Here is a 20,642-nt window from a genome sequence, read left to right on the forward strand (position 1 = left end):
GTGACAGCAGGGGCAAACTGACAACTCATAGGGCCCCCGGGCAATAGGGGATCATGAGGCCCCTGTGTCCTTGCCCAAACTCAAAACAGCCTATGAAAAAGGTACCAGGGTCATCTCATGGGGCCCCCTACTGACCCTGGGCCCTCGGGCGGTGCCCGAGTTTCCAAATGGTCAGTCCGCCCCTGGGTGACTGTATGTAAAAAAAACCCCACATAAATAATAATATAAATAAAAAATAAAATAAAAATGTAAAAAAAAATGTTTAAAAATTATAATTTTTGGTTATAAACTAATTTGGCTTTTTTTTTTTTTTTTACTACAAAGATAACGGAATACATTTTGGCTAAGATTTATGATGAAATAATATTTATTTGCAACATTTTATAAGAAAAACACTTTTTTTCAAAATTTTTGGACTTTTTCATTTACATAGCAAAAAAAATAAAAATCCCAGCAGTGAATAAATACCACCAAAATAAAGCTTGGTAAAAAATGGTAAAAAATTCATATGGGTACAGTGTTGCATGACCGCGCAACTGTCATTCAAAGTGTGATAGCGCTGAAAGCTGAAATTTGCCCTGGACAGGAAGGGGGTGCAAGTGTCCGGACTGGAAGTGGTTAAGGAAGCCAGCCCAGCCGTGGCGTCCTAACAATGGACGACTCATCAGGTGCCAGCGGAATATAATCAAAACATGCTGGGAATTAAAAATTATGGAAAAAAAAACAGTGTGGGGGTTCCCCCTTATCCATACCAGTCCCTTCGGGTCTGGTACGGATTTTAAGGAAAACTCCATGCCAGAATTTTAAAAAAGGCCCTGAGGTCTGGTGTGGATTTTGAGGGAACCCCACACCAATCTTTTTTTAAAAAGACATGGGGGTCCCCCTAAAATCCATACTAGACCTAAGGGTCAGGTATGTATTTGAGGGGGACCCCATGCCGTTTGCAAAAAAAAAATAAGCATGAGGTTCCCCTTAAAATCCATAGCAGACCCGAAGAGCCTGGTAGGGATTGGGGGGACCCCCATGCTGCATCTGAAAAAATTGATACTGCCTGGTCTGAAGGGTTGCATTGCAAGTAACCGGCACAGTTCTACCTTGAGTGTTCAGTTTGCGTCACTAGCACATGGGGTATAAAGAGTCAGCATGTTAAGAGTCATCCTAACACAAGTCACACGTGTGGTTGCCATGGGCAGTGAAGGTACAGTCCGCGAGCAGCCTGTCGATAGCGTGTACCTGTTATAGGTGGAACTGCCTCTAGCCGTGAGGGAGATGTTGTCGGCACTCCCTATGCCACGTTCTGTCTCCCATAGCAATCAAACAAATCTGCACCCCATCCCCATCCTGTACAGAGGTTCCGAAGTTCAAGAGTAAAAGTCAAGTGTTCGTAGGAGCCCACGTTGGGTTGCACCAAATTTTGCACTCTCCGGTTTTAGTAAATCTCCTCCCCGGGCAATAGGGGATCATGGGGCCCCTGTGTCCTTGCCCAAACTCAAAAAAGCCTATGAAAAAGGTACCAGGGGCATCTCATGGGGCCCCCTACTGACCTCGGGCCCTTGGGCAGTGCCCGAGTTTCCAAATGGTCAGTCCGCCCCTGATTACAATATAGAATAGTGTAGCGCTACATACAATAAATATATACCAATATAACATAGTGACTAAACGTGCTTCAAATCACACGAGGTCCTATCATTGGACCAAATAAAGTGACCTATGCAAAGTGATATAATAATGATAATAATAAATGTGAACCCAATCCCTATAGGGATACAACCACAAATGACGTGACCCCTGGTACCCAATAAACTGGGACACAAACCAATATTGATAGGAAATATATTGCATAAATAATGTGAATCCCTATTGAGGGATAAAAAACTCTGTGCTCAAAAAAGTAAAAGACACTCTGGTAAAATACTAAAATATTAATATTATACGTGAAAAAATAATTATAACAAAGGTACAATAGTGCAAAAAGCCCAATTTCTGTGAAACCAAAAAAACAAAGTGCCTCACTCCTTCTGGTCATGCAACATATACAGTGTGGATGCACAACATACCGATACGTGATCCTAAAATGGCTGCAATGGCCTCTCACCTCCGCTCGGCGACCCCACAGGGCCACAAAGCCACCTCTGGATCCTCCCTGTATATGCACTCCCTTCAGCCTGGTTTCCTGGGCACTATAACCACACTGGTATCCTGCAGCACCACTGTTGTTACTTCCTCTGGACAGGTAATGCAGGCCATAGATGGGTCGAAAATCGGCCGATTTTTCGGCCGAAAATAAAATTGGCCGATTTTCGGATCGTTAGTGGGCTATTTGTTCGGCCGTTTTTCGGTATTTTGGCAGATTTTTTTTATCGGTTAAGTTGGAAAAAAAATCGGCCAATTTTGCCGATCGGCCGATTTTCGCGGCAATAATGGGCAAATCAGCCGATTTTTTACCGATAAAAAATCTGCGCATGAGCAGTGACCTGCAAGAGGAAGACAAAAAGAAGAAAAAGAAGAAGAGGAAGAAGAAGAGGATGAAGAAGAAGAAGAAGAAGAAGAAGAAGAAGAGGATGATGATGAAGAAGCAGAAGAAGAAGAAGAAGAATAAGAAGAAGAAGAGGATGATGATGAAGAAGAAGAGGATGATGATGATGATGAAGAAGAAGAGGATGATGATGAAGAAGAAGAAGAGGATGATGATGATGAAGAAGAAGAGGATGACGAAGAAGAAGAAGAAGAAGAAGAAGAAGAAGAGGATGATGATGAAGAAGAAGAAGAAGAAGAAGAAGAAGAAGAAGAAGAAGAAGAGGATGATGATGAAGAAGAAGAGGATGATGAAGAAGAAGAAGAAGAAGAAGAGGATGATGATGATGAAGAAGAAGAAGAGGATGATGATGATGAAGAAGAAGAAGAGGATGATGAAGAAGAAGAAGAAGAAGAAGAGGATGATGATGAAGCAGAAGAATAAGAAGAAAAGGATGATGATGATGAAGAAGAAGATGATGATGAAGAAGAGGATGATGATGATGATGATGATGAAGAAGAAGAGGATGATGATGATGAAGAAGAAGAAGAAGAAGAGGATGATGAAGAAGAAGAAGAAGAGGATGATGATGAAGAAAAAGAAGAAGAAGAAGAAGAGGATGATGATGAAGAAGAAGAAGAAGAAGAAGAAGAAGAAGAGGATGATGATGATGATGAAGAAGAAGAAGAAGAAGAAGAGGATGATGATGATGAAGAAGAATGAAAAATGAGAGGAATTCCAGTCCGGCAAAAAGTGTCCCTGCAGAGAGCTCCGCTATTTCTTTGACAGTTCTCTGACAGTTCCTTGACATTTATAGCGGTTGCAACAATGTATCTATTTGTTTCCGAATAAAAACATCTGTATCCTAAATGGATACAAATAGATACATTGTTGCAACCTATGTAAATGTCAAGGAACTGTCAAAGAAATAGCAGAGCTCTCTGCAGGGACACTTTTTGCCGACTGTAGACGGGATGAAAATCGGCCGATTTTTTTTACCATTGGTGGTAACGTCGGCCGCTTGAACGACCGATTTTTCGTTTTTTAAAAGAAAAATTGTCCGTTTTTCTCCCCATCTATGGCCTGCATAAGTAGATAGGCAGGTAGGCATCCTCACAATAATACTCTCTCATAAGCCCATGGAACAAGAGAAAGAAACATCCTCCATAGTGTAAAACCGTTTTTAATCCAATAAAATAGATAAGCCAAAAATGCACTCACATTCTGTAAAAAATGTACAAGCCTTTACCTCATGTATTGGGTGTATTGCATGAAAAGGTGTACCAAAATGGTGCTACGCCGGAAGTCCGTCACCACGCTTTGCCGTCAATACATTGCCATGGATTGAAATCCTGCAGCGCCCTCAAGATCCCCCGCAAGATCCCTCTCCTCAAGAAGGAATATGTACAGGCCCATCTCAAGTCTGCTAATGAAAATCTAAATGATTCAGAGAAGGACTGGGAGAAGGTGCTGTGGTCAGATGAGACCAAAATTGAGCTCTTTGGCTATAACTTGACTCGCCATGTTTGGAGGAAAAAAAATGCTGACTATGACCCTAAGAACACCATCCCAACAGTCAAGCACGGAGGTGGAAACATTATGCTATGGGGCTGGTTCTCTGCTAAAGGTACAGGACGACTGTGCCGCATTGAGGGACCAATAGACGGGGCCATGTATTGTAAAATACGTGGGCGAGAACCTTCTTCCCTCAGCTAGAACACCGAAGATGGGTCATAGATGGGTCTTCCAGCATGACAATGACCCAAAACATACCGCCAAGGCAACAAAGGAGTGGCTCAAGAAGAAGCACATTAAAGTTATGGAGTGACCTAGCCAGTCTTCAGACTTTAATCCTATAGAAAATTTATGGAGGGAGCTGAAACTTCGAGTTGCAAAGTGACAGCCAAGAAACCTCAAGGATTTAGAGAAGATCTGTAAAGAAGAGTGGAGGACCAAAATCCCTCCTGAGATGTGTGCAAACCTGAGAACCAGTTCCAAGGAACGTCTTACCTCTGTGCTTGCCAACAAGGGTTCCTCCACCAAGTACTGAGTCATGTTCTGCTTGGGGATCAAATACTTATTTTACTCACTGAACTGCGACTCAATTTATAACATTTTTTGGGGATTTTTGGTTGATATTCTGTCTCTATCATTTAAAATACACCTATGATAAAAAATATAGACCCTTCATTTCTTTGTAAGTGGGCAAACTTACAAAATCTGCAGGGGATCAAATAATTATTTTCCCCACTGTATAACCAATAACAAAATGAACCACATTCCAGTATGTGATCGACTACTTACACAGCTCGGACACTCCAATTAAGTTTGATTTTGTTTCGCCGATTTCGTTTTTTGCCTTACAGAAATATTTTCCTGAATTTCTGACTTCCAGTCGGTCGTCACTTCCTTTTTTTTTCAGTTCCTGATTATTATCTCTGAACCATGTGATGTCATAGTCTGGTGGATTGCTGCTTTCAACAGAACAAGTCAAAGTCGTCGACTCCCCTCTTTTTATTTCTATGGTGGCGTTAGAAAAAATCTGAACATTTTTGGGAGCATCTGGAACGACAATGAAAGTCATAATTATTTTGTAGGTAATAAAAAAAACCCCATAATAAACAACAAGTAATAAAGAACATTTAAATACACGACTAGTATTGATCCAGCTCTGTCAGTTATGGCTAGAACAGGAAAGGGTTAGAACCTCTGTCAGGGTTTATGCTATGCAGGGCTCTGTTAGAGCATTTTACACTCACTTCCTGTCCTATTAACCCCTTGGCACCGGCGCCTCCCGGCCTTTTAAGGGTTTCAGAAGCCGGGAGGTGGGGCGGGGTTTTTGGGTCATGTGACCGGCGTGATTGGCCATCACGGCGGTCACATGATTGGGCAAGGTCCCGATCTCCTCTTTCGATCAGGACCTTTCTGTGAGTACCGGACACGTGTGCTGGGAGTGCGCAGGGCGCACGGTCTCAGCACATATGTTTTTCTTAATTGCACTCAAATGTGCGGCCAATCAGCATCAAAGCCCAGACGCCGGGAGGGTGCACATTTGCGTGCGGCCGGTGCGAAGAGGTTAATAATGTTTTACCAGAGAGGAAGTGAAGGGAACTCTCCAGCGGAAGGGAGTAGGGTAAGGCTAGAATCTCTGTCATTTATTTTTCATTTCTAGTATAATAATCAGTATAAGGGCTCATGTACACAGGTCTGATTTCAGTTCCACAATGCATATGTTTTTGTTTTTTTTTTATCTGAACGCAGCTGTATGTTATGCCCATGCACACAACTGAGCACACCTTTGTAATCTGGAGATGTGTTAAAAAAAAAATAAAATACAATAAAAAAAATAAAAAAATATATATATATCCATTCAGTCGTATCCGACCCTTGGCGATTGCATGGACCATCACTCGCAAGTGACTTCTTCCATGAATTCTCTTAGCGATTATTTTTACAGGGTAGGTTGCCAGGTCTTTCCCCAACCCCTACCATGCAGGAGATCCCCCATGGCCAGGGATGAAACTGGGACAATTTAGACAGAAGCCAATTAACCTACCAGCATGTCTTCAGAATCTGGGAGGAAACTGGAGTACCTGGAGAAAACCCACACGAACAACATGCAATCTCCATGCAGGAGGCGCCATGGTTGGGAATCAAACCCATGACCCAATTACTGCAAGGCAGAAGTGCTAACCACTAAGCCACTGTGCCGCATATATATATATACCTTGTATATACACTAGTTCAGGGGCGGACTGACAACTCATGGGGCCCCCAGGCAATAGGGGATCATGGGGCTCCTGTGTCCTTGCCCAAACTCAAAAGACTATGAGAAAGGTACCAGGGGCATCTCATAAGGCCTCCTACTGACCCCAGGCCCTCGGGCAGTGCCCGAGTTTCCAAATGGTCAGTCCGCCCCTGCACTAGTTTGCCAAAAGTATTGGGCCAGCCCTCCAAATCATGTGATTCAGGTGTTCCAATCACCTCCATGGCCACAGGTGTATAAAATCATCCTCTAGGCATGCAGACTGCTTCTACAAACATTGGTGAAAGAATGGGTCGCTCTCAGGAGCTCAGTGACTCCAAGCGTTGTCCCGTGATAGGTGGCCACCTGGGCAATAAGTCCATCCGTGACATTTCCTGGCTACTAAATATTCCACGCTCAACTGTTAGTGGGATTATAACAAAGTGGAAGCAACTGGGAACAACAGCAACTCAGCCACCAAGTGGTAGGCCACGTCACATGACAGAGTGGGGTCAGCGCATGCTGAAGCGCACAGTGCGCAGAAGTCACCAACTGTCTGCAGAGTCAATAGCTAAAGACCTCCAGACTTGGTGTGGCCTTCAGATTAGCACAACAGAGCGTAGAGAGCTTCATGGAATGGGTTTCCATGGCCGAGCAGCTGCATCCAAGCCTTCCATCACCAAGTGCAATGCAAAGTGTCGGATGCAGTGGTGTAAAGCACGCCGCCACTGGACTCTAGAGCAGAGGAGACGTGTTCTCTGGAGTGTTTTGTGGGAAGAGTTTGGGGATGGCCCCTTCCTGTTCCAACATGACTGAGCACCAGCGCACAAAGCAAGGTCCATAAAGACATGGAGGAGCCAGTTTGGGGTGTAGGAACTTGACTGGCCTGCACAGAGTCCTGACCTCAACCCCATAGAACACCTTTGGGATGAATTAGAGCGGAGACTGCGAGCCAGGCCCCCTCCCCCGACATCAGTGCTTGACCTGACAAATGTGCTTCTGGAAGAATGGTCCAACCTTCCCATAGACACCCTCCTAAACCTTGTGGACGGCCTTCCCAGAAGAGTTGAAGCTGTTATAGCTGCAAAGGGCGGGGCCAACTCAATATTGAACCCTACGGACTAAGACTGGGGGGCCATTAAAGTTCATGTGTGTGTAAAAGCAGGCGGCCCAATACTTTTCATGGCAATATTGTGTATCTGCATCCATAGTCTTGCATATGAACTGTATTTTAACACTGTACAAATTTAAAAATTTTGGCTAACATTGACAAGTGCACAATGTTTAGTGTAAATAAAAAAAAAAGTGGAAAAAATGTTAAAAATATGTTGAAAACAGTGTTATTTTGCCAGGCTCTGTAAATAGGTACCATAGTGTGTTAGTCAGGCCCTATCATTTCCACGTCTCGGTCATTACAATATGAAGAACTTACACGTGACATTGAGCTGGACTGTTTTATTGTCCGTTTCTCCATCATCTCGGTGAAGCACACATGTGATGTTCTTCTTATTGTCTTTCCACGATGGACGGAACGTCAAGCTGGTTGTGGTGCTTACTTCGTCAGTGCCTTGTTTGAAATCTGTTGTGCTGGTCCCGTTTACGTCTTCAATCCAATAGAAACTAATGTTGAATGGACAGTAATAACTTATTGAACAAGTTAAAGTAACAGTCTCCAACTCTTTGATTTTCGATAGAGGGTGAATTTTTAAGCTTGAGCCATCTGAGAAAAATAAAAAGATTAAGTAGAATTAAAGTAGATGTAAAAGCTACATAAAACAAACATCCCAATGACACCTTCTGGCATTGGTTGGTCTCTTGAGTCACTTTGTAAATACCTTCTATTAAAAGCAATAGTAAACCGCAGCAACAAAAAAGAAAAAATTTCCCCGGGCAGTTTAAGTCATAATGTGCTAGTTTGCATTGCATACTAGCACATTATGGCAGACTTACCTGAAAAGGAAGCCCTCCAGTGGCAAGCTGCCACCACTGTAGGCGCTTCCATCTTCAACTGGTCTTCCTTTTGGGTTCGCGGGCTTCAGTAGTATGAATGGCTAGGACACGATGACGTCACTCCGCATCATTGTTTACGGCACAGGGCTTCAGAGCGCATGTGCTGGTGACATCACCGGCTGCTTCTTTAGTAAATAGGAGATATCATAGGCCTTTTTATAATCTTACCTATGGGTAAAAATCAACCACAGGGGTTTACTTCCACTTTAATTTTATAAATTCATGTGATCACTAATCTTCCTTTTTCTCTGGGTGATGGGCGTAAATTTCCAGGAGCTGGCTTAAAGGTAGGAAGTGGTGTGCTGTATAGGAATAGGGCATAGGAATTACAGCAGAAAAGGAGAAGCTGTAGGGTTTGGCCTTCACTATTGGAGCTTGTGAGCTGGAAGAAGGGTGGACAATGCTGAGACAATACAATGGCAGTCAGGAATTTCGATGGCAGCCAAAAAGCCTTTTTGGCCTGTCAACAGAAGTCTAACGCACAAGTGGAAACTGGCGGAACCAACAAATAATTGCAAAGAGAATAAAATACAAATCTGCCCGTGGATGGATTGTGAAGGTAAATATATGTAGGTTTTAGAAATTTTATTTAAAGCGATTGTAAACCTCAGACATGAAATATAAACAAAACATATCCCTCTATAGTGTGTACTTGTCTCAATTAAGAGCCCTAAGTGTCATTTCTGTCTTCTGCTTCATTCCTCTGCTATCAGTATGAGTCACATTTGATAAGTTTTCCTGACACCAAGAGAAAAATGGTGACAGGGTAGGGACCTCCAGCAGATTGAAAGCCTCAGCTCTGTTCCTATGAGCTGTGTGGAGGGGGGTGTGCCCCTTCCCTCCAATCAGCCCTCAGAGCTCTTTTTCACTGAGCTCTGCATTGTGTAATTTCAGCTTTCCACCTCCTTTCTTCTGAAACCTCAGACAAGCTTTACAAACTCTGCACTTTGAACAGCTGCAGAGAAGAGAAGACTGTAAATAAACAGTTACAACTTACGTAGGAGGCAGGGGCGGACTGACCATTTGGGAACTCTGGTACTGCCCGAAGGCCCGGGGTCAGTAGGGGGCCCCATGAGATGCCCCTGGTACCTTTTTCATAGGCTTTTTTGAGTTTGAGCAAGGACACAGGGGCCCCATGATCCCCTATTGCCTGGGGGCCCCATGAGTTGTCAGTCTGCCCCTGGTAGGAGGATTTGTTTTATCTCCTAGATTGTAAACTCGAAAGAGCAGGGCCCTCAATCCCCTCATGTTTTGCATTGTATTGGTATTGTTCTGTCACATGTTCTGTCCCCCTTTGTAATGTACAGCGCTGAGCGAACTATTGGCACTTTATAAATACTGTATAATAATAATAATAATAATCTCTGTGTATCACCTGAGGCCAGTCACTTCACTGGGTATATGTAAGGATGTCTACCAAGACAACAAAATTTCACCCTTGGACCTTTTGGCAGCACAAATGAATACAAAAATACAATAAAAATAGAATCACATTTTATTTGTTAAAAGTTAAAAAGAAAAAAAAAAAAAAAAAGTTAAAATGTGAGCTCTGGTACAATAAGTCCCCATTACTAGACAAAGATAATTCTGCTGGCTGGTGGCAGAAAGATTGCGCAAGAATTTCACCTACTATACTTCTGCTTTGAAAAAAATCCCAACGAGTTTCATAAAGACATAAATATTAGAACATTACAATATGTAGTCAGTATATGTATGATGCATACTAGCCCATCATGCCATTTTTGTCAGGTTTAAAAAAAAAAAAGGCAGCGGTTTACTAACGCTTTAACAATGAATGTCCCGTATTTGGTTCCTTTTTGTTCTGTTAAAGCCCAATTGAACTGAGACACATCAAGGTAAGCATGACATCTCTGCAGAGTCCTGAACACCCCATTGTTGGGTCAGAGCTAGTGCTCTCCAATTAGCAGGGAACATGAACTTTGATGATTTGCAGATTTGCTATAGGTCTGACTCAGAAGCAGGTACAGGAACTCCCCCCTTCTGAGTCACCCCTTGTCTCCGCCCCCTACCCACCTACGAGCATCATCCTTTGGTTCCACCACCTTCCAGTGCCACCCCTTTTAGTGAAAACAGAACCAAGTATCATTTTGTGGTGTTAAGTTATTTGTATAGAATTTGCTAAATATTACATAAAAAGCAGTAGACTAGATCCCCTGCTGCCAGCAACAAAAGCACCCCCAGGAACAAAACCAACCCCCAGCAACAATAGACCCATTCCAGCAACAATAGATCCCCCAGCAGTCAGCAACAACAGACCCCTCCCTCAACATTAGATCCCTTTCAGCAACAATTGACCCTTCAGCAACAATTGACCCCTCCCTCATTAAAAGATTCCCCCCACCAGCAACAGCAGATTCCCCGACAGCCAGCATCAATAGACCCTCCTGCACACCCAGGGGCGGACTGACCATTTGGAAAGGGCCCGGGGTCAGTAGGGGGCCCCATGAGATGCCCCTGGTACCTTTTTCATAGGCTTTTTTAAGTTTGGGCAAGGACACAGGGGCCCCATGATCCCCTATTGCCCGGGGGCCCCATGAGTTGTCAGTCCGCCCCTGTGCACACCCCAGCACCCCTGGCCATTACATGCATTCCGTGCTGGAGGTGCCGGAACTGCGTTCCCCGGCAATCCCACTGAAAAAATAACCCCTGCTAAGGAGCTTGTGTATATGACCTCTGCAAAGAGACCACTGCTTCCACAAAGAGAGCAAGATTTCTTCTCTGCAGCATGCCAGGGGTCAGGCTTCTCAGACTGTGGCTGCTTTAGAAAGAAAAAGAGATCCAAAAGTCACTTTTTGCTTTGACATAGCAGGAATGTACTGAATTAAAATGAGGGTTCATGTGCCCTTATGTAATGGACAATAGGAGAAGGCCTATGGGGCTTTCCTGTTTGTGTTGTCATGATACAGAAGAATGAACGAGTGTTGTCATCCTTGAACAGGATGTGTGGATCAGCAGGTGAGAACAGAAAACAAATGCAGCCAACACATTTCAAGATTATTCAGCTGCAATATGTTGCATTTTTCTTTTTTTTTTGGCTTTGGATGCTTTAAGAAGGACCTCCATAGGACGGCTCTCTCCCGTCCGTTGATAGATAGTGCACTCAAATGCAACCAATAATCCTCTCTATACTCACAGCTTTTAGATTGCCGCTTACCCTCGTTCTGTGACTCACTATTCCAAGGCTGGTCCAAGGACATCCCAGAGTTAGATGACCTCTCCAGGCTTTTGGTGGGCTATACTCTGATCTGCAAGATCATTATTAATGAACATGGGAGAGAAAATCAATTCAAGCTTATTCACAGGGCTTTCATTCCAGCATTGATGAATGGATCATCCCCGACTCTAGCAGTATGTTCTTGGTGCGGAGACCCTAGGCTCACCCTTTTCCACAGATTCTAGCATTGTTCACCTATTCAAACCTGCTGGATCACTATTGTCAACTATATTTATGGCATCACTCGCATACATATCCCGCATGACCCGCTATTATGTCTCACCACTCATGCCTACCGCCCCACATAGCACAGATCGGCCCAAACCCTTACCCTCCTGGGTCCATCTATGTCTTCTATCTAAAGGCCTGGATATCTCCTCACACCCCACCCTGTCCTCTGTCAAGAAAGATCTGAAGCCACTTTTATACCTGGGAAAATTGGATACCCTGGTCCAAAATTTTGGTCATACCAAGCGTTTTTTCACACATTGGAGGGCCTTTATCAAACATACGTTCTCTCAACCGGAAATAAATCAACTTATGGTTACATTTCAATACACCGCTTGGTATGCTAAATCCAACCTGGCTAATACCCTGGGCCGCTTGAAGGTCTCAGACTCTACATTTAACATTGCGGGAAATGACCCTCCTCACCCTGGGGGACTTTCTCCTACACCTATAGGGCAAACAGAGTAGTTGGCCCATGACCCTATCACTATCCCTCAGGGAATATTATTCAGAATGTTTGTTCTCACCCTTGGGAATCTGTTTTCTGTAAATGTACTCCTATCCATGTGCAGTCTCCTTTCTGTGAATATGAACCAAGATGCTCCACTTTGGGACGGAGTCAAGCTCAGGGGCGGACTGACAACTCATGGGGCCCCCAGGCAATAGGAAATCATGGGGTCCCCTGTGTCCTCACCCACACTCAAACCACACCCAAAAAATCCTATGAAAGGTACCAGGGGCATCTCATGGGGACCCCTACTGATCCCAGGCCCTCGGGCACTGCCCAAGTGCCTAAATGGTCAGTCCGTCCCTGGTCATGCTCTCCAGTTTTGAGCTTGACTCTCTCCTATAAATATATGTAGTGGGGATCGAAAGTTTGGGCACCCCAGCTAAAAATTTGTATTAATGTGCATAAAGAAGCCAAGGAAAGATGGAAAAATCTCCAAAAGGCATCAAATTACAGATTAGACATTCTTATAATATGTCAACAAAAGTTAGATTTTATTTCCATCATTTACACTTTCAAAATAACAGAAAACAAAAAAATGGCATCTGCAAAAGTTTGGGCACCCTGCAGAATTTATATCATGCACTGCCCCCTTTGCAAAGCTGAGACATGCCAGTGTCATGGATTGTTCTCAATCATCGTCTGGGAAGACCAGGTGATGTCAATCTCAAAGGTTTCAAATGCCCAGACTCATCTGACCTTGCCCCAACAATCAGCACCATGGGTTCTTCTAAGCAGTTGTCTAGAAAACTCAAACTGAAAATAGTTGACGCTCACAAAGCTGGAGAAGGCTATAAGAAGATAGCAAAGTGTTTTCAGATGTCAATATCCTCTGTTCGGAATATAATTAAGAAATGGCAGTCATCAGGAACAGTGGAAGTTAAAGCAAGATCTGGAAGACCAAGAAAAATATCAGACAGAACAGCTCGCAGGATTGTGAGCAAAACAATTCAAAACCCACGTTTGACTGCACGATCCCTCCAGAAAGATCTGGCAGACACTGGAGTTGTGGTACACTATTCCACTATAAAGAGATACTTGTACAAATATGGTCTTCATGGAAGAGTCATCAGAAGAAAACCCCTTCTACGTCCTCACCACAAAAATCATTGTTTGAACTTTGCAAATGAACATATAGACAAGCCTGATGCATTTTAGAAACAAGTTCTGTGGACCGGTGAGGTTAAAATTGAACTTTGTGGCCGGAATGAGCAAAGGTACGTTTGGAGAAGAAGGGGCACAGAATTTAATGAAAAGAACCTCTGTCCAACTGTTAAGCATGGGGTTGGATCAATCATGCTTTGGGGTTGTGTTTCAGCCAGTGGCACAGGGAACATCTCACGAGTAGAAGGAAAAATGGATTCAATAAAATTTCAGCAAATTTTGGATGGTAACTTGATGCCATCTGTGAAAAAGCTGAAGTTAAAGAGAGGATGGCTGCTACAAATGGATAATGATCCTAAACACACCTCGAAATCCACGGGGGATTACATCAAGAGGCGTAAACTGAAGGTTTTTCCATGGCCTTCACAATCTCCTGACCTCAACATAATTGAAAATCTATGGATAGACCTTAAAAGAGCAGTGCGTGACAGACAGCCCAGAAATCTCAAAGAACTGGAAGACTTTTGTAAGGAAGAATGGGCAAAGATACCTCAAACAAGAATTGAAAGACTCTTGGCTGGCTACAAAAAGCGTTTACAAGCTGTGATACTTGCCAAAGGGGGCAGTACAAGATATTAACTCTGCAGGGGGCCCAAACTTTTGCAGACGCCATTTTTTTGTTTTCTGTTATTTTGAAAGTATAAATGATGGAAATAAAATCTAACTTTTGTTGACATATTATAAGAATGTCTAATCTGTAATTTGATGCTTTTTGGAGATTTTTCCATCTTTCCTTGGCTTCTTTATGCACATTAATACAAATTTTTAGCTGGGCTGCCCAAACTTTCGATCCCCACTGTATATATATGAATATGATGTGTCTCACTTGTAAATGACAAGCTCTTCTCTGCATATTTGTCCTGCAGAGAACATTCCATTTAGTTATTCGGTTGATCTGCCATTCATTTGTTGTTTTTGTCTTCTGCCTGGTTCCTATGTATCGGGATCCTGTATACTGTGTTCTTTTTGTTATCTTGTGAACACAAAAAATGAATAATCTGAATAAAAATAATTAAAAAAAAAAGAAAGAAGGACCTCCAGGAAGGCTCCTCCTTATTGCGAACAATAGTAATAAACCATGCAAATTACTTACCAGATACTGCGATGGTTAAAGATTGTGACATCCACTTATCTTTTGGCTGAGCGCCCAGCAGCCTCAGACTGTAACTGCCTACATCTTCTTTCTGAATATTTTCTATTACTATGGTGCACTCTGTGTTTGTCTTCCCCACATACTTCACTCGTCCAGCAAACAAAGGGTCCGCTTTAGTCTCATCCTTGTTGGTGTAGACAATCGTTCCATTATAAACCTTCTTGTTGTCATCGTATTTTGTGTTATAATACCATGTCAATGTGTTAGAGGTGCCTATTGGTTTGTACTTGCACGGTAACGTCGCACATGAACCTTTCCAGACCTCAACTTTATCCAGGAGGGTCACATGGTCATCTTTAACTTCTCTACTGAAACAACCTGCAACAAACAACGATATCATGAGTTTTGTTGAAACCAGTCTTCCAGTCTTCTTTAACCCTGCAGGTTTTTTTAATTCTCCATCTTTGTTTTCCCCCTTGAATAGACCGTAGGTCTAGGCGCCCGGTGATTTCAGGCGATCACCGACGGGGAGGAGAACTGTTTTGTTTACAAACAGTTCTCCGCCATGTCAGATTGCGCACACTGCTCTGGGTGGCTGTGCTGTGCTGTGCAGTGTGATTACAGTGAAGCACACAGACACCGCCCCCTAGTGAAACACTCCCTGCGCACAGTTAACCCTTTGATCGCCCCTCATGGTAACCCCTTCCTGCCCAGTGCCATTAGTACAGTGTCAGTGCTTTTTTTTTAGCACTGACACTGGAAGGCTATCCTGCCTTCAGCTGATAATAGAATATTCTTTTCCTCCTACCAGTCCATCCCCCACAGTTATTACCTTTTGTACCACCAGCCCCTCTCTCTTAGCTTGTAAGCTCCAAGGATCAGGGCCCTCCTATCCCTCTTATATTGAACTGTATTGTTGCAGTATTGTCTCCCGTTATATTGTAAAGCGCTGAGCATACTGTTGGCACTATATTAATCATGTATAATAATAATAATAATATATAAACCCTGTATAATAATATAATAATAATATATAAATCCTGCATAATAATAATAATATAAAAATCCTGTATAATAATAATAATAATAATATATAAATCCTGTATAATAATAATAATAAAAAAAAAATAATAATAATAATATATAAATCCTGTATAATAATAATAATAATAATATATAAATCCTGTATAATAATAATAATAAAAAAAAAAAAAAAATAATAATATATAAATCCTGTATAATAATAATAATAATAATAATAATAATATACAAATCCTGTATAATAATAATAATAATATATAAATCCTGTATAATAATAATAATATATAAATCCTGTATAATAATAATAATAAAAAAAAATTAATAATAATAATATATAAATCCTGTATAATAATAATAATAATATAAAAATCCTGTAGTATAATAATAATAATAATATATAAATCCTGTATAATAATAATAATAAAAATAATAATAATAATATATAAATCCTGTATAAGAATAATAATAATATATAAATCCTGTATAATAATAATAATATATAAATCCTGTATAATAATAATAATAAAAAAAAATTAATAATAATAATATATAAATCCTGTATAATAATAATAATAATAAAAAAATCCTGTAGTATAATAATAATAATAATATATAAATCCTGTATAATAATAATAATAATAATAATAATAATAATACACTATATAGACAATAAATACATTTTAGAAGGAACTGGATTTTCATTAAACAGGACCTGATTCCCTCTCCACTTGTATTTGGTCATTCGCCCACTAACTGCTCTGCTTTCGCTTACCTTTAAGAAATAATATTAGGAGCCCACAAGTCCATATGACCTTGCCCTTCATATTCGTCATGAACCTGAAAGAAAAATTCAGATATCAAATGTATGTTAAGGTGCCTGAAATAAAAACTGGTTGTGTTGCCCTCAGTCAGCTGTTGGATTAAAGTAGAACTAGAGGCAAAACTTTTTTTTTCATGTTGGATAGAGTAACGGAGGGTTATGACCCCTGTCAGTTTTCTTTCATCCCATTTGTGCCCTATTGCAGAGATTTCCCTTCACTTCCTGTCCCATAGCCAGACAGGAAGTGATAGGAAATCTCTGAAAATGTAAGTGTTACTAAACCCAGAACAGTAAAATCAATCTGTAGATGCAGTAAAGCATGCTTGATATACTCACTGCGAAACCTAAGAGGTTACTCCTCCACATTGTGTAAGAAGGCTGTTTGATCCTGTCTTCTCTGAACCCCCCTTTCTTCTACTGTCCCCAATCCATCTGCTGATAGAACAGAGCCTTGGGGGCAAGCTGCACATGCTCAGTCTGTATATGCAGTAAAGCGTGCTTGTTATACTCACTTTGGAACCTAAGGGGTTAATCCTCCGCATTGTGTAAAAAGGCTGTTTGATCCTGTCTTCTCTGATTCTCACCTTCTTCTACTGTCCCCATTCCATCTGCTGATAGAACAGAGCCTTGGGGGCAAGCTGTACATGCTCAGTTTAGTGTGCATTGCTAGAGAGTTTTTTTTTCTTGGGAGAGTGCATGTGATCAGCACATGGCCAATCAATACTGTCCAGACAGAGGGTCAGGAGTCCTGCAGCCTCATAGGACAATTAGGGGAGAATGAAAACTCCTACAAGTTTTAACCAGTGCTCTGCTGGACACTGATAGAAGTCACAATACTGCTATATACTGCTGATGAGAAAAGGTGTTTAGCAGTTTATATTTACTAAAATGATTGCATTTCAATGTTCTGTGTACTGTGGGAGACCAGCTATAGTGAATGCAGGGTCTGGGGAGAGCGGATATAGTGAATGCAGGGTCCGGGGAGAGCGGATATAGTGAATGCAGGGTCCGGGGAGACCGGATATGCTGAATGGAGGGTCCAGGGAGACCGGATATAGTGAATGCAGTCTCTGGGGTTTAGTAACATTTTAAGAGATATTTAACTTGGATGGGGTTGAGGGGTGAATGGGATGCCCAAGAAACTGTAGAAACCTGAGAACAAACTCCTTAGCAACTACAATATGTACAGATGTGGACAAAGAGAATGAAGTCTGTCCTTTGAAGAACTCTTCAGCCCTTCTCGTGTACCTCCTCAGACCCCAGGTGAATTCTCCTCTTCATCCAGCTGCCTGGGGGAATTCCTGAGCAAGGGGACCCTGAAACTGCCATTTTAGCGAAGTAGCCCCAGAAGAGGAGCTAGTTGGGTTTGCCACCTGACTGCCCTCTCCCCTTATCTGGGCCCGGGGGTGCAGGATTACTCACTCAGTCCTCTCCTGTAAGCATGTGGGTTGAGCTGGCTCCTTACCGGCACTACAGGTGGTCCTCTCTCAAGGGATGGTGAGGCTGAGAGATCCTCCTCTCCAGCTCCTGCCTGCAGGTAGGCCCCTTCCCTGGGCCCTCTCACAGGCTCCACACTCCAGCCCTCTCACTCCATCCTCCACCTGACACTGACCACTTCCTGATCAGGCTCTCCTGTATTTAAGGGCTGTCCTGGCCCCTTGCCATGCCTCCTGCTTGGGGATTAGCAATACACACCAAACTGAGCATGTGCAGAGTGTCTCCACACAATATATCTTATCAGGAGATAAGAGGGGGACACTGGAAGAAGAGGAGGATCAGAGAAGACAGGATCAAACAGCCTTTTGTACACAATGTGGAGGATTAACCCCTTAGGTTCCACAGTGAGTATAACAAGCATGCTTTACTGCATCTACAGACTGATTTTAGTGTTGTGGGTTTAGTTTAATAAAACTACAAAAACAAGCTTAAGGACCGTTTACTGTCTCCAGTGTGCAAGTGTGGAAGAAATATGCGTGTTGCTTGGCTGTGTAGGACTACAGGGGGACCCAAAAACTCAGCGGCTCCTAAGGGGGTAGTGCTACACTAGCATTTTTTAGAATGGGTTCTTCCATGGCTGTTTTATGACCGATTACGAAGTTACATGCTTTTCCCGATGTCCTAATTGTCATGTTCACAACAAAGGCAAACGTACATATTCTCCAGCACACCACGGATCTCTCAATATGGACCAAAGAGGTTTTTATTGCAAAAAGATCACATCACAGAAGACAGTGCAACGTTTCGGAGCCACGCAAGACCCCTTCGTCAGGCATGTGATAAGGGCTGGTAGTCTCCACAGCCAGGGCCGTGGATAAGGGGGTACCACCAGTCCTCCTGTACGGTGCCCATGCCAGCAGGGGGGGCCCTGGGTTAATCAGGTGAGGGCAGGGAGGGTGAGTGGCATGGTGGGGGGGGCAATTACTGGAACTGATCCCCTGTATGGCTCTCTGCAGCAGCTGAAACTTGGCTTCTTCTCTTCTCCATCCCTCTAGCTTTCAGCTGCTGCAGAGAGAGCCAGACAGGGGATCTATTCCAGTAACTGCCCCCCCCGCCGCACCCATCACCCTCCCTGTGCACCATACAGTTCCCCCTCCTGCCAAGGCCCCCCCTGTGTGCCCCCACCCTTGCAGTGCTGCCGGCTTCCCTCCTTCCCACCCGCAGCTGCAAGCACACAATAGGATCCTTCAGGATGGAGAGTGGGGGAAGGGTCTAGTAAATACAGGCGTACCTCGGTTTACGAATGCCTCTGTTAACGCAATTTTTGGTTTACGAACGAAAATCCATTGAAAATAATACCTCGGTTTACAATTTTTTTTCACAATACGAACGGATGAATTGGGTTTCAATGCATTTAAAAAAATTTTTTTAATCATGTCCCTGTACAGTGTTTATGCCTTTAAAGTGCACTTTATAAAAGGGTTTTGAACAGATAACATTTTTTTTTCCTTTTTTGTGACCTCTGGAACGGATTCATTGGTTTTCAATGAATTTATAAATTCATTTTTATTCATATCCCTGTACAGTATTTATGCCTTTAAAGTGCATTTTATAAAAAGTTTTAAATGGATAAAATACTTTTTTTTACTTGGTTTTCAATGCATTTATGAATTTTTTTTAAATCATGTCCCTTCATGCCTTTAAAGTGCACTGTATAAAGAGTTTTGAACAGATAAAACTTTTTTTGACTTTTTTCTGACCTCCAGAAAGGATTAATTGCTTTTCAATGCATTCCTATGGAAAACCGCATTTCGGTTTCCGAAGTTTTCACAATACGAAAATTCCCACAGAACGCATTAAATTCGTAAACCGAGGTATGCCGGTATGTCCCATTTACCAGCCCCTTCCTTTCCTGAATGAACACAATGAGTGATCGGTACCAATCACTTACTGTGTTCATTTACAACTGAAGCATAGTGAACTTTTTTTTTTTTTTGGGGGGGCCGTCAGGTTGGCTGTATGGGGCCCCATTGTTTCTAACAGCAGCTTTGCCTACATCACCTGCCATTGATGAGCCGTATTTCCAACAGGGACGCACTGACCATTTGGAAACTCGGGCTCTGCCCGAGGGCCCGGGGTCAGTAGGGGGCCCCATGAGATGCCCCTGGTACCCTTTTCATAGGCTTTTTTGAGTTTGGGCAAGGACACAGGGGCCCCATGATCCCCTATTGCCCAGGGGCCCCATGGGTTGTCAGTCCGGCCCTGATTTCCAGGAATGTGTGCGATGGGAATATATATCTATAACTACCACTTCCTTAAGTATAATAAGTGACAAATTAAAAAAACCAATATGCAGCAAAGCTTAATTCCCCATAGCACAAATAAAACCTTCACCCTTGAAGATATAAAATAACAATGTGAAAATGTGCCAAAATTACATAAATAGATAAATACTTGTACAATTCACCTCATGAAGTAACTATATATCAATATTCAAAAAGAAGTTCAAAAAAATAATTCAAAAAAACATCCAAAAAAAAGTAATTCAAAAAGGTAAGAAAAAGTCCCAAAAAAAGTCCAAGCAAAATTAATATAAATTCAAACAAATTCCAAAAATTATAAATATAAAAATGAGACTGAGAAATCCTTTTCAATCCTCCTTTCTCACGATAAACCTCAAACAAAAGAAAATATCACATAGTGTATTATCTTTATAATATAATAAAATATTCGTGACAACACTCTGGTGATTATCCAAAATAAAATATGTTTTATTTTTTTTTTTTAAAGTAATTAGTGTAAAAAGTGAACCAAGTGCATCAATTTAATTAATTAAAAAATATATA

The 20,642-nt window shown here is 42.1% G+C and overlaps 1 protein-coding gene across 1 annotated transcript in view; it reads right to left on the reverse strand.

Annotated features, from left to right (window-relative positions):
* The window catches only part of LOC149432748 (B-cell receptor CD22-like), a 53,014-nt gene that overhangs the window by 26,113 nt on the left and 6,259 nt on the right, over positions 1–20,642 (reverse strand). The window contains exons 2-5 of the mRNA XM_089665033.1: positions 16,312–16,376; positions 14,499–14,876; positions 7,693–7,980; positions 4,820–5,077 (exon numbers count right to left, since the gene is read on the reverse strand). Coding sequence (XP_089521159.1) covers positions 4,820–5,077; positions 7,693–7,980; positions 14,499–14,876; positions 16,312–16,372 — 985 coding nt within the window. The 5' untranslated portion in view covers positions 16,373–16,376. The remainder of the gene's footprint in view (positions 1–4,819; positions 5,078–7,692; positions 7,981–14,498; positions 14,877–16,311; positions 16,377–20,642) is intronic.

Source organism: Staurois parvus, unplaced genomic scaffold (assembly GCF_062004578.1).
Source record: "Staurois parvus isolate SC_StPar_1 unplaced genomic scaffold, SC_StPar_1.0 ptg002113l, whole genome shotgun sequence".
Classification (NCBI taxonomy): domain Eukaryota; kingdom Metazoa; phylum Chordata; class Amphibia; order Anura; family Ranidae; genus Staurois; species Staurois parvus.